General features: G+C 39.8%; 1 protein-coding gene across 5 annotated transcripts in view; it reads right to left on the bottom strand.

The window, feature by feature from the left end:
* Positions 1–6,029, bottom strand: part of LOC106063744 (phosphofurin acidic cluster sorting protein 2-like) — a 30,802-nt gene extending 24,773 nt beyond the window's left edge. For 3 of the 5 annotated variants that reach the window (XM_013222201.2, XM_013222198.2, XM_056022175.1), the window contains exon 1: positions 5,878–6,028. In XM_013222201.2, the coding sequence (XP_013077655.2) occupies positions 5,878–6,002 (125 nt within the window). In that variant the 5' untranslated portion in view covers positions 6,003–6,028. Of the gene's footprint in view, positions 1–5,877 lie in introns of all 5 variants that reach the window. The other 2 variants (XM_013222200.2, XM_013222202.2) reach the window with 2 other exon arrangements.
* Positions 6,030–14,808: the final 8,779 nt, after the last annotated feature.

The raw sequence follows: 14,808 nt of genomic DNA, 5'->3' as shown, positions 1-14,808 counted from the left end.
TAAATTTAATTAGTTTTTGTATTCATTTACTATCCTTTAGTTTAACAAGCATCTATATAAACAGTAACAGAGTGATACTCATAGCCCGAGGGATTGATGTGCTTGGTAAAACCGTGTACCGTGGCCACTACATAGCAGTCGGAGCGCAAACCTGTGTGTCATCAGTCCTAGTGTGTCAAATCACCGTACTGGAGTCATGGACGCTAATCTATTACGTCGCATAGGACGCACATGTGTGTTACTCAAATCACGACTAGACAGCGAGGTTTTCCGAAATATTCGTCGACTTGGCATCGGGCGTAAACTGCCGACAGTTCGTGGGTCTAGGGCTGGGCGTCTTATTCGCCTATGGTATAACCTACCGCAATTCAACTCAACAGATACATGTCGCACAGTTTCCAGGACTCTTAACTGTGTTGTTAACCCCACCCCTACCCCTGTCATTTCTTCTACGACAGAGTTCAGCAGTTCCCTACTAAACTGTTTTATTAACCACCCCACCCCTATTGCTCCTCACACAACAGAGGTCAGATGTCCCCATCAAAAACCTATAATTCGGGATATTACTCCTCCGGTGTCTTCAAAATGTGCTACGCCTCTGGTGACTATATCCTCCAGTCTGCTTAAAATAATGCACCTCAACGCCCAGTCATGCAGTAACAAAACCCTTGAGCTTGCAGACACCATCACTGATGATAGCTACGACATCGTTTTCCTTAGTGAGACATGGTTTAAAGAAGTTGGTGATGAGCCAAGAACCATTGAGCTAACGCCCCCAGGCTTTATTTTAAAGAGTCTACCTCGAAAAACAGGCAGCGGAGGGGGCTTAGCAATACTGTACAGAGATAGTCTAGCCAAGTATGTAACAATAAGACCTGAAAGCTCAACGTACACGACCTTTGAGATGTGCAAGTTTCGCCTTTCCCACCACAGTAGAACACTGACTTTTATTTTCCTGTACCGCCCACCACCAAGCAAGAGAAATAAACTGACAACAAAAGTTTTCATCGAAGAATTTCAAGACCTCCTTGACAGTCACATATCAACAAAAGATCTATTTGTCATAGGCGATGTGAACTTGCATTTTGACAGTGAAAATGAGACATACGCGATGTCGCTGAAAAATGCGCTAAAGGATCGCAACTTAGACCAACTGATAAATGTTCCGACACACGTCAAAGGCCATACTCTTGACTGGATTGTTACAAATGCAAGTGAGCTTGTAGCCAAACTCAATGTCTCAGACCGCGGCTTGTCAGATCATTTTCTCGTAAACTTTGAAATGCGCCTATCAAAAGCAAAAAGGCCAAAGAAAAACGTGACTTCCCGTAAACTTAAAGCCATAGATATTGCCTCCTTCAAAATGGATGTGACCTCTTTGCTGTTGCAACAGATCAACACAGACGTTCTCAGCAATTACAATTCTTGCTTGAAAAAGTTGCTGGACAGCCATGCACCTCTTGTCACTCGTACAGTCTCAGTTAGGCCATCTGCACCCTGGTTGACGGAAGACATAAAGACTGCCAAACTTATTCGCCGACGTGCCGAACGTACATTTCAAAAGACAGGTCTGACGATACATCGACAAATATACATACGAGAAAAAAACAAGGTTAACCGTATGATTAGAGACGCAAAAGCTAGTCATATTCGACAAAAAATCGAAAATTCTGATTCTTCAAAGGAGCTATTCAGGATCACCGCTGAAATGTTAGGGGGAGCAAATAACGAACGTTTGCCGTCATCTATCCCATTATCTGAACTTCCTGATTCCTTCAATAGATTCTTCATTGGGAAGATTGAGCAGATTAGAAATGACATGCCATCCCTCTCATCACAGCTTGACCACTCTCCAATTTTTCAAAATACTCCTTTTTGCGAGTTTCAGCGTGTATCTGAAGATTATGTCAAAAGTACTATTTTGAAGATGCCAAATAAGTCATGTGACCTTGATCCCATTCCAACCTCCTTGCTCCTTGAATGTTTAGATGAGCTTGTACCTACAATTACCAACATTGTGAACTCTTCACTGACTTCAGGCATTGTACCACAGCAATTTAAGCATGCACTTGTCAGGCCCTTATTAAAGAAATCCAGTCTTGACCCGGAATGTCTAAAAAACTATCGCCCGGTTTCAAATCTTCCCTTCCTGTCAAAGCTTCTGGAGCGCATCGTGTTAGTGCAAATTCTTTCTCATCTTGAACAGTACTGTCTCTTGGAAGAATTTCAATCTGCATATAGGAAATGCCGTAGCACAGAGACAGCAGTGGTCAGGGTACTAAACGACTTACTTCACAATTCCGACAAAGGCCACATATCAATTCTTTCTATGCTGGACTTGTCCGCAGCCTTTGATACGCTAGACCATGAAATTATGATGGCCAGATTCTCTGCAACTTTTGGTTTAGCAGGAGTCGTCCTAAAGTGGCTTGGATCCTACCTGACGGAACGCACCCAAAGTGTCGTTGTTAGCGGGACGGAATCAACAAGCTTACTTTTGAAGTACGGAGTACCCCAAGGATCAGTTCTAGGCCCAGTACTGTTCACTATGTACACATATCCACTCAGCGGTGTCATACGGCCAACCGGCATCTTATACCATTTCTTTGCCGATGACTCACAGTTATACGATTCATCAGTACCCTCAGAGGTGTCCCATCTGGCAGAGAATATCAGTGGTACCGTTGCAAGGGTGAGCGATTGGATGGTTGAAAATAAACTCAAGATGAACGAAGACAAGACAGAAATAATTAAGATTGGCACTAGGAACAATGTCTCAAAAGTTGAAAGCACAGATTCTCTCTTTATCACGAACTGCCATGTTCCTTTTGTCCATGTAGTGCGGAATCTTGGAGTTTTCTTTGACTCAACACTATCTTTCGACCCACACATAAATCAGCTCTGCAAAGGTCTTTATCTGCAGCTGCGCAGATTAGGCCAGATCCGACCATATTTAACAACGGAGTCAACAAAAACGCTAGCTGTGGCATTCATACTCTCCCGCCTTGACTACTGCAACACCGTGCTAGCAGGTATACCTGATGACAAAATAGCCAAGCTGCAACGTATACAGAACAACGCCGCTCGAATAGTCCTTAAAAAAACTAGACAAGATTCTGCTACTACGCTCTTGCGCACGCTCCATTGGCTTCCCGTGAAAGCGAGAATCGATTACAAGGTCGCCACACTTTGTCATCAGTGTATATATAACAATGAGATGCCCTTGTACCTTAGCGAACTGATTACTCCATATGTCCCCCAGAGAACCCTGCGCTCAATGGACTCAACGCTTTTAGTAGTGCCACGTTTCTCCCTCAAAAGCTACGGTCTGCGTGCTTTTTCAGTTCACGGACCAAAGGTTTGGAACTCACTCCCCATTGATCTCAGACAGACAACATGCTATACCACTTTTAAGAAGAACATTAAGACCTACTTGTTTAAAACTTTTTTAGATTAACTGTTATTTCGGCAGTTGTGTTTATGTTTGTAATGTTGTTACAGCGCCTTGAGCCTACATTTTGTTTGTTAACAGCGCTTTATAAATAAAATTATTATTAATTATTATTACTAAACTGATCAAATATAATGCTTTTCTAGCTTATAAAGTTTAAAAAAAACAAACAAAAAAAAAAACAACGCTTAAATAAAAACTAAAAAAAAAGTAAAAATATTCTTTTAAAGTGTTGTTGAGTGTTTAGTATGAGTTAAAGTGAAATTCACACCAAATGCCCACTGATGAGTGTAATTCTATGTAGTTTTGTAGAAGGAAAATGATTTATTAAAAGGGTCATTAAGACAATGCTAATTTACAAATCCATTTACAGAGTGTTTTTTTTTATAATCTGTATGTTTGTAAAATACCACCAACAAACTGACTTATTTATAGACACCAAGAGATCTCTTAAACTAGCAAAATGATTCACATGTAATTTCAAACACAGGTTTCCTAAGGCGCTTGCTAAGATGGAGTTTTGACGGCAAGCTTTCTGTTAAACGTGTATTTTATTTTCTGTATTTTCCCAAACATAGTCTCTATATATATAATATACTCAATATACAATAATAGCATCAAAAAGACCTAGATTTTTTTTTTCTCTCCAAGGGAGACAATTTTGACACCCAGTAGGCGTACTCACCCACCCCTGTCCATACTTTACTTTCCAGCCTTCACACACACACACACAGAGAGGGAGGGAGGGAGGGACTGTGACTTTGTTACTAATAGTCCTGATAAAGAGTGGAAGACATACTTCATGTTTGCCAAGGCCATTATTGTAATGGGTTGTTTGCACATGAAATGTATGTGCTGCTAAATATTTTCAAACAAAGCTATCCCATTTCTCAGGGCAAGCAATTGAAAACAGGCTTATGTCATTGTCCCTTGCTAAAAGGTGAAACTATTTCTAGTGAAATGGTTGAAAAGTAGAGAAGTCTTATTTGGATTCCTTGATTGTGGAATTTTAAAACAAATTTTAAGACGTCAAGAACTTGGAACCAGTTTTTAATAAACTCAGTTCACCATTTAGTACAAAAGCTGATTCATCCTCCAGAGGCCACACCTCCAAGCAAATAATAACCTGAAACAAAAGTTCTTCACCTTAAGTTTTATATGGGTGTTAGAAGCTGCATTTTCACACTTCAAAAACTTTGCTGCTAAATGTTCACATTATTTGGGTACAAATACATCTGTGAACAAGTAGATCTATTTTCTTGTTTGAAAATAAACAAGTGTAAGAACAGGTCGACGTCAACTGACAATTATTTCAAAGCAGTCACAAGGACAACAACTAGGTAAGCTAGTTACACAGTCTCAGAACATTATCCATGAGTGCAAGCGATTAAATACTTCACATTAAGTACAACTGTACATTTGTGGTTAATTTTTGTGATGTAAAAGACAAACATAAAATTAAAATGTAATGTAAAAATTATAAGTAAAATTAGCTTTAGAAATTGCTAACTCTTTATGTTGTAATTCCTCATTGGGAGGGTTAATGTAAATTAAATGGCATAATATAATATAACAATTTTGTTTGCGGCCATCAACAGAAAAGGATTGCCCACCCCTGATAGATAAGATCTACACTCTATACTCTCTAAGAGATCATTTTTCTAGCTAGACTGAGTCTGAGGCTTGAGATAATGACTAGATTCTAGATCTTATGTCACTAGTAGATCTAGTCAAATCTACTCAGACTATGATTGTGTGACTCTGTGTGAGTATGAGTATGACAGAGTGAGTGGAGCAGTGAGACAATTGTCACTATTGAGATTTTTACTTATGACACTACATCACTACACTATGACTATGACTACACTGTGTGTAACTACAGTGTGAGTGTAGTCACTAAAGACTCTACTGGTCATTACTGTCACTAGATTTACTTATTAGATTCTTAGAATAGATCTTAGAGTCTAGTCTAGTGACTAAGATCTACCATGATACTAATGACTAATGATAGATCTATTATTAGTATTATCTAGTATTGAGCATTTGGATGATTTGTAGTATCATCATAAATGATCATAATTGATCATATTATGATCATATCAATAATATCATTGTCATATCATGTAGATTCTAGATCTAGAAGAATCTAGATCTAGACATTTTAGTATTATAGATTCTAAGACTTAGTCTAAGTAGATCTAGTTTAGTATTCTAGATCTACACTAGTGACAATACTTATACTTATAGTGCTAGATTATAGATCTAGACTCTAGATACTGTCACTTCACTGCCACTGACTGAGTCGGTCTGACTCTGAGTGAGTGAATGCTGTGATAGTGATTGCGTCTACGACTACACTACGGCGCTACACTACTATCTAGATAGACTAGAACTAGATCTATATCTAGAATACTAGAATATATTACCTTGGAATACAGTTTGGCGATGATTTCTCTACTTCCCATGTTGCAAATAATTTCATAGGTACGGGTTGATCTCCCGACCCAATACTACGGACTGCCTTGTCCGCCATGTTTACAACTTTATTCATAAAACATTAAAATGATTCAAGAGGAAGTCGGAGCTGACAAACAATAAAGTAGGAGGAGCTAACAACAAGTCTACAGTTACGGCGTCCGTCCATACAACAACTTCAAACTATGGACCCTGCGGCACCGAAGAAAGGCAATTTGCAACTGTGGCAAAACTACCGCACTATCAGCCTCATAACCACCGCAGCGTCTTGTTATTATACTAAACCGTCTAAACAGATAACGGACAAAGTATATCAGAGGAACAAGCGGGTTTTAGACACTATCGCAGCATAAAGGAACAAATCCTAATTTGGTTTCTTATAGTTATAATGTTTTTTGTTTGGTGTAATGCACAAATTGTAAGACAAATTTCCATACGGACAATAAAGATTATTATTATTATTATGTTACAAATGAACGAGTAGACATTCTCTGCGCTGCCAGGGTCGAGTTTCGCTAAAGAGAAACAAAATTCATCGTAGTCCCTTTAACAGTTTCCACTGAGGAATTTTCTGGTGATGTGGCAGGTCTGCAGCAGTACGTACCGCCCTCTGACAGGCAACGAGGATGTTCCTAGGAATGTTAAGGGCCTTGAAGGTGTCTGTGAGATCAGTTGTTATTATCCCCTCAGTTGATATAACAATGGGGTATATTGTTATTTTGGACAATTTCCATAGACGCTTAATCTCCAAGCCTAGGTTCCCATATTTTCTTTGTTTTTCTAACTCAGTTTTTCTTAAATTATGAGACAGTGGTACGGCGATATCGATAATGGTAGCGGTTTTTTCTTTTTTATCGATGAACAGCAGTCCGGGCGATTGAAATCTACCGTTTTGTCGGTCAAAATAGGCCTATCCCAGTACAGCAGATGTTCAGTAGACTCAAGAACCTCTTGTGGAGAGTATTTATAATAAGGAGGAGTGTCCTTACCGATCAAATTGTACGTCAAAGCCAGGTGTTGGTGTAATAACTTAGCAACTTGGTTATGCATGGCGACTTAGGTAGGCTGATTCTGATAGGGCTGGACATCCTGCCATAATGTGTTCAATCGACTCGCCCACATTTCCACATTTTCGGCATTTGTCGACAACATTGAGTTTCAGGATATGCTTCTCGTAATTTTTGTCCTGATTACTCTGTCCTGTATTGCTGTAACAAAGCCTTCTGTTTCAGGGTAGAGATGACCTGCTTTGAGCCATGTTAAGGAAGCAGCCTTGTCGATGTTGTCCCCATGTAATAAAGCCGGAAATTTTCCGTGGAGTGTTTTTTCTTCCCATTGGCGAATCTCATGCCCTACGTCGTCCAAACCGACATTGACATTCAACACCAACAGAGTCTCTTTAATGTCTTTGTTGATTTCAAGAAGGCTTTCAACAGAGTCTGGCTTAATAGGGGCACGCGCATTCTGTGAGACAATGGAAAAGCTCAACATAAATAAATTTTTAAAAAATCAAGTATTGAAGTAATCCAGAATGTTTACAAGCATGCCACCAATAAGGCGTGTCTTCGAGTCAGAAGATTAATGAGGAATGTAGTAGTCCCTATTTACCGTGGATACGCAGCCTCACATGCGACCTACATAATTTGACACATCCAACGCAGACATAACCATTTTCCGCAGGTGGCCGATTTCGATTTTCTTTTCGCCGTCTTCGTCTGTTCTCGGCAGTGGCTTTTTCTTCTGGCCTCAAATGTGTGTCCCGTGGCCTTTGTGAGTGATCTCCAGCTGCCTCGTGCTGAAGTTAGGTGCTTTCTTCTATCTCAGCTAAGCAAGTTGGCCCCTAAGCTGGTTTTTAGAGCCTTTCCGTGAGGCACCACTATTACGTCGACCACCTTTCAGCTCATCGAAAAGGACTGCTTTTGATTTACCCTACGTTCGTCACCCATACGTGATACTTTCCCAGAGTAATTGTAGGACCATAAAGAAGTCCTTCTATACTCTCCATACACCGGCGTTCGCAAGGACATCGCACTTTATATTACGCTCTTGCCACCGTATTACCATGATGGAGCGCAGGCATCTTTGGTGAAAGCGTTCAAGAAGTCTTAGTTGCATTCTGTATCCATGTCTCATATCCACATAGAAGGGTTAGAAAACCACTGCTTGTTAGACAATGATTTTTGTAGGCAGGCGTAGCGATTTATTCCGCAAAACTCTCGCCTGGGAGCGTCCAAAAGCACTAGTGGCCCTGGACAGACGGTTATCAACTTCCATTGAAAGCGATGCATCATTTAACACTATGCGTCCTAGATACGTGAAGTGGTCTTCAACGCTAAGGGAGGGTCCATTTACGGTGATCTTAGGGGCTGAGTAGGTTTTATTGGGTCACGGGTGACTTCTGGAACATAACTTGTGTTTATTCCAGCGTTTTATGGATAAACCGAAAGCATGTCACTTGTGCAGTGTACTTCAACAATAATATTGTGGACTAGCTTAATTCCACAGTTAGAGTGAGTTAAGTCTGCCTACTGTCACCAACACTTTCCAATATCTTCCTTGAAAGGATGCTCCTGAAGATTATGAAGGTATGGTAATCATTAGCGGAAACAGAATTACTAACTTGCGCTTTGCGGATGACATAGATAATGATATGGTAGGGAGAGTAGGGACAGGGGAAAAGCTAGCTGACTTAAGGTATGCAAATCAATGCCGAAAGTAAAACACACATATTATAATCAATAGCTAACATAGTTTTAAACGGACATTAGTATTAGAGACAAAAAAGCTGTCAAGTGTCACAAGTTTTAATTACATCGGGGCTCGGAGCTTTCGTTTTGGACGAAGGAACCTAATCTACCTGCCAGAATTGCACAGTCCACAGCAGCACTTGCAAAACTCAAAACACTCTGGAAAGAAAAAGGCATAGCGATTGACACAAAAATCAGACTTTTACGCTCTTTGGTCAAGGTCACATTCTTGTATGCTTGAGTTATTTTTAATTCTAGGATATTCCCGCTGCTATCTCGCGCTAGCTGTGTCCTTGTGACGTAGAGTGCACGGAAATGTCTTATTCCATTGTTAGGTTTTGTTTCTTAGGTACAGAAGGGGACATTGTTCAATCGGAGCCTATTTTGCTAAATTTAAACCCAACTTTGATTCGCGTTGTAGACACTGCCAGCAAGAAGACGAAACGGTTAACCATCTGCTTTACTAGTGCGCGATACTTCACCCCCCAAAAAAACGGCCATTTGAGTGAAAAAGAAACTGGTATGCATGGTGAGTTGGCCCTGTACGGAGACTGATGCTTTCCATGTCCGTGTTATCAGAGAATAGATTTCTCAACTCGGTGCCTTAGTGCGATGAGACTCACACGGTTTTGTTTCTTGTGCACGAGTTCAAAGAAGTTTCCCTGAAGTCTTGAGTTTGTTTTCCTTGAATCTTGTGAACACTTCACTCATTACTTTCGAGTAGGCCTACTTCTTCTTTGGGATAAGACTCTTGTTGTTGGAGTTCTGTCACTGTTTTTTTTTTTTTTGTAACATTGTTACACTGTAAGATATTTTGTAAAGAAAAAGCAGCATAGGCTCAAGCTATTGGAATGCGTGTCGCTGATAAATTTTTGGTTCAGCGGCTTCGCTAGATCTTTGCTGTATTGTATGCTAATATCAAGAGGCCCGAACAAGACTCTGGCCCCAAAACCCTCTTATAGAAGAAAAACTATATGGATCTTTATGATCTGAAAACCACTAAACGGTTCATCTCAGATATAGGATTGCTCCAACATGTAGGCCCTATGCCTAAAATGAGAGCGAAGAAGAAGAAGAAATTAAAATAGAAGCGAGACATTGATCGCCTTTTTAAAAAAATGGAAACGGGACATTGGCCGTCCCGCTCTGGCGTTTTATGAAAAGCATGACAGACGGTCCAAAGCGGAACTGTCACTCCTAAGTCGGGACGTCTGATCCCCAATACAGATAGACTACTTGAATTCACGGGCTATAAAGATTTTTGTTATGGGTATCGTTAAAATGAGGACAGCTTTATGGAAGTGCTTAAAAAATGATCACCATAAAAATAAATTATAATATACCATGCTACTGGAGATTTACAATCCTCTATACTCCATACTCTATATAGGAGGCACGGTGGATTCCGAACCGGAGGTACCGGGTTCGAATCTTGGAGGAGATCTTTTTGGCGCCTCTGAATCCACCCAGCTCTAATGGGTACCTGACATTAGTTGGGAAAAAGTAAAGGCGGTTGGTCGTTGTGCTGGCCACATGACACCCTCGTCCTCGTTAACCGTGGACCACAGAAACAGATGGCCGTTACATCATCTGCCCTATCACAAGGTCTGAAATATAAACTAAGGGATTACAACTAAAGACAAATATTTTGTATAACCCCGTAGAAGTAGAAGTTCAAGTTGTGTTATTGTGAACATAACGACACGCTGTTAATGAGTCAAAGATTCGCATAATTTCGCGAGCCGCAGTCTGCGACCGCAGGTCTAGGGCAAGGGGTTGCCACTGCGTTGCATACGCCGCTATTTTGCAGGGCCGGCCTTAGGCCACTGCAACCTATGCGACCGAAGTGGACCCCGCACTTTCATAGAACCCGCACTTTCATAGGACCCGTGCTAATTCTAGGTGTAAAATTAATAATTTAAACCATTTTATAACTTATAACAGATTTCCCGCGGCCTCCTGTTAATTTACCAGGAGCTCCTGGAAATCTCCTGAAATTGCAAAATATACGAAAAAGTCCTGGAAATATCCAGAAATTATTAAAATCTTTAGAAAACTCATACAAATCTCCTGAAATAAATAGGTAAAAATTGTCATTTTGGGGTGTCATACCGTGTCATTCAATATAGAAAATGACAATCTTACGCGCGATAAAAAAAACGGCAGATCCCAAATTCGATGTATTGATGATGTATGGAGGCAGATCTACAAAAGCTTGGGTTTCGGGCATGGAGACGAAAGGCTCAGGAGAGATCTTGTAATTTTATACATGTATATTATATGGTAATTCTTATATTTATTACTAAATATATAGTTCGCGTTTTTTCCGCTCGTGAAATCGAATATTTTCTCCTGGAAAACTCTTGGAAATCTCCTGAAATCCTAATCTCAGAATGGTGTGGGGGAGAACCCTGTGAAAATGAATTCTGCACTTCTTTTAAACATTTGTACACATATTAATATCATTAATTAGTAATAATAAAGAGGTTAACCAGCCAGTTAAAAAAAATGAGGACGGCAAAACAGAGCCCCCCCCCCCCCGAATAAGCGCTGTTAACATAAACTGAAGCGTCATTTCACCCTCACTGGCATAGAGGAAAGTAACTGCCAGCATATGACCTCTGAGAGACTGTTGGAGAGCTGCGAGTCAAACATTTTAGACGGAAAGAAAATGCGGGAAAATATGCTGGTCGTAACTGGGCGTACTCATGTGAAACACGTAATGCACTCATCCTTAATCTTCGAAATCGAAGACATTGGGTTAAGGTTAAAACTAGGCCTATTATTTTAATATTTCAGTTTACAAACAATAACAATAGATAAGACAAAAAGAAAAACAGATTAAATCAGTGACTAAATTATCATTAATGGCTTTTTAAGCTTATTATATTTTTTTTTAACGGAATGAATAGCCTTAATTAGCTATTCTAGCTATTTCCTCATCTATTTAGAAGCATAATATGCGAATTTTTTTCGGCCGATGTCCATTGGTGGTTTAAAATCGCCTTAAGTTCGGACCTATTCTCGTTTATCAGGAAACGTTTTGACAATGAAATTTCCATACATGTCAACTTTGACCTTCAGCTATGCTTTATTGTATGAGGGAAAACGAAAGTGAATATGTGGGAAATGTAGAAAAATGGAGTCTTTGCAGGGGCGGACTGGGTATCAAAATCGGCCCGGGCATTACCATATAAACCGGCCCACAAATAGCATGTCATATATTTTCGGGGGGGGCGGTATTTTTACCCCACTCCGCAATTTATATATATATATATATATATATTAATGTGCGTGTATATGTAATTAATCTTCATTACATTCGGATCTTTCATTCTTTCAAACGTTTTTTTTTTCTAGCCTAGAATACTCTCTTCCTATAATTAGTGGAAAGACAGTACACACCGCCAAAGGGCAGCTAGGAAGTCCGGGGGAGCGCTGTGAGCTCCTCCTAGTGGGGTCCGGGGCGAAGCCCTGGAACAAAGAATTATTTCCGTTATTTTAAGCTCTAAAAATGCATCTACACTGCAATTAGCCTGCTACTCTTTCGCTAAAAAAAATCAAAAACCAAATCTGCTATTCAATGGAGTCCAGCGACGGGTAGAAAATGGTAAAATGCTTTAGTTTTTGTACTGGAGGGGGAAGGGAAACCACAAAACCCCTTTGGCTACGCTCATGAAATTTGGTGACTGTAGTTTGCTTAAGTTGGCTGCACTGGGCAGTAAGTAAAATTTCCCTTTCAGACAATGAGGTCTGAGGCAAGTGATGGTTTGAAGACCCTCCCCTCCCGGCTACGCCCATCTGTTATTTTATAGGTGTAAGCCTAATTCTCTACAAAATATATAAAGTTTGATAACGCATGGAAAACTGGATGTATGCATTCGTAGGATTACATATTCTATTTATACATGCATGTAGTCTGAAAACTATAAACAATACAATAGCAGCCTAATGAGTTTGAAGCTTTTTGGTATTACTTACAGATTACAGACATTTCTTCAAAAAATAAAATTGTTACGTCTTACGCATTTCATGTGTCAATCTAGTCATGTATGTTGATCTGTGACTTAAAATATGCTAAATCATTGGTTTTCCTGGCTGACTCAGGCAACTCATTCCATTAAAGACAAGAGAAAGTAGAACGGTTAGAGAGGCACTTACTTAATGTGAAAAGATCTTGCTTCCTCCTAGTCCATTCTCAAAAACGCCATTTGTATAGGAATATATCAAGACCCATTATTGAAAATATAAAACTCCTTTCATTAAATATCGGATGTGACAGCGCTATATAAATTATTGTAATTATTGTAATAATTTTCATCATTAATGACTTCATACTAAGTTGCTCGACCGACTAACCCACTCTTTAGTGGACGATATCTTAACTGAAAGCCAATGTGGTTTCAGAGCCGGTAGAGGTACATCTGACATGATATTTGTTCTGCGACAATTACAAGAAAAATGCAAAGAGAAGAACTTACGCTGCCTTTGTGGACCTCACCAAGGCTTTCGACACAGTCAGTCGCGATGGTTTGTGGAGGATTTTAGCTAGGCTGGGATGCCCACCGTTCCTTTCCATTCTCAAGCAGCTTCACGTGGGATAAAGAGGCCAGATCGGACACAATGGTGCCCTTTCTTATCACTTCCCAATAGAAAATGGTGTGAAGTAGGGCTCCTACTCCATTCGCTATCTTCTTTGACGCAATGCTGGGTCAAATGAGGCAGCGATTGCACGAAGGCAACTATATCCGGTTTCGTTCTGACGGTAATGTGTTCAATCTTCGACGTCTACTATCCCATACAAAAACAAAAGAGATGGTCATAACGGAGCTTCTCTATGCCGATGATTGCGCCCTGCTAGCTCACAATGAATATGACCTCCAGAACGCGGTAAACGAATTTGCATACGCTGCCGCCTCTTTCGGTCTATGTATAAACCATATTCCCATGGATCCTCCAACCTCTAGTTTAACAAACTTTCATTCGCGACTCAAACCAAGAATGCCATGTTGTTGTCTTATTATACATCCACATTTTCTATATAAAATAAATATGTTGGCTTATTAACATGTTCAACAAAAAAGTAAAGATATGTTCACTTTCCTGGTAGATTCTACATTCAGAGTCCAATTTCATAAACTCACAATGTTAAACCATGATACCAAGCCGTCGTCGAAAAAGTGAAGGCGTCCAAAAGCGCTACTAGCCCTGGCCAGACGGTTATTCAACATCCCTTGAAAGTAAGGTGTCATTTGACACTATACTACCCAGATATGTGAAGTGGTCTACCACATTAAGGGGCTGTCCGTTTACGGCAGTGATGCCCAAAATACGGCCCGCGGGCCAGACCTGGATGTGTCAAAATATGTTGGTCTGAGCTGGGGCTGCGCAGCCAAGGGAAATACTGCATTCCTCACTAATCTTCGGACTCGAAGACTAGCCTTATTATTATTACTAAGCATAAGATTGCGATTAATTATAGTAGTATAAAAATTGATTTAGATCTAGATTTATTTTTTAATTCAATATTTTAATTAAGTGTAGTATTTTTAGATCTATGTTATTAAAAATAAACAAAAAGAAACTTGCTTTTTCTTATCAAATCGCAGAAAGAAGAGCTTTATACCCATATTTAGCTGTGAATAAGTTGGGTGGTTTGCAATTTCGCGGCTGTGTGTATGTGTTGAAGTTAATTTCTAATTGTCGCGCCTATCTTTTTTTTTTCTGCGTCATAGCAATGTTTTCTCTAATCCCTCTTTTTGGTTAAATTTCATTGAAACCATTAAAAAACGGGGGAGGGAAGGAGCAAAACAAAATGGGATTGCCATCAAAGGCCCATGCCGACCAGCAAAATGGTGAGGCCAAACATAGCCTCGAAGACATCTAAACAGTCCATGCCGCTCGTGCATTGCAGAGAATACGGTTTAACATTTTGCAAATGATAACACATACAGTGTATAGTGTATTTTTTTTTTTTGTTGATATTCTTGATGAATTTCAAAGAAAATTAATTGTAATAAGAATTTAAAAAAAACAACAAGAAAACGTGTTCGGGCCTTTGTGTCTTGCTGCTGTCACTTTTTTAAAAAGTTGTTGTGTTACATTTTTTTTTCTTTGGTCGCGACCAGACCGGCC

The sequence above is a fragment of the Biomphalaria glabrata genome, chromosome 3 (genome assembly GCF_947242115.1).
Source record: "Biomphalaria glabrata chromosome 3, xgBioGlab47.1, whole genome shotgun sequence".
Classification (NCBI taxonomy): Eukaryota; Metazoa; Mollusca; class Gastropoda; family Planorbidae; genus Biomphalaria; species Biomphalaria glabrata.
The sequence above is the reverse complement of the archived record's forward strand: the minus strand, read 5'-3'. Positions and strand labels throughout refer to the sequence as shown.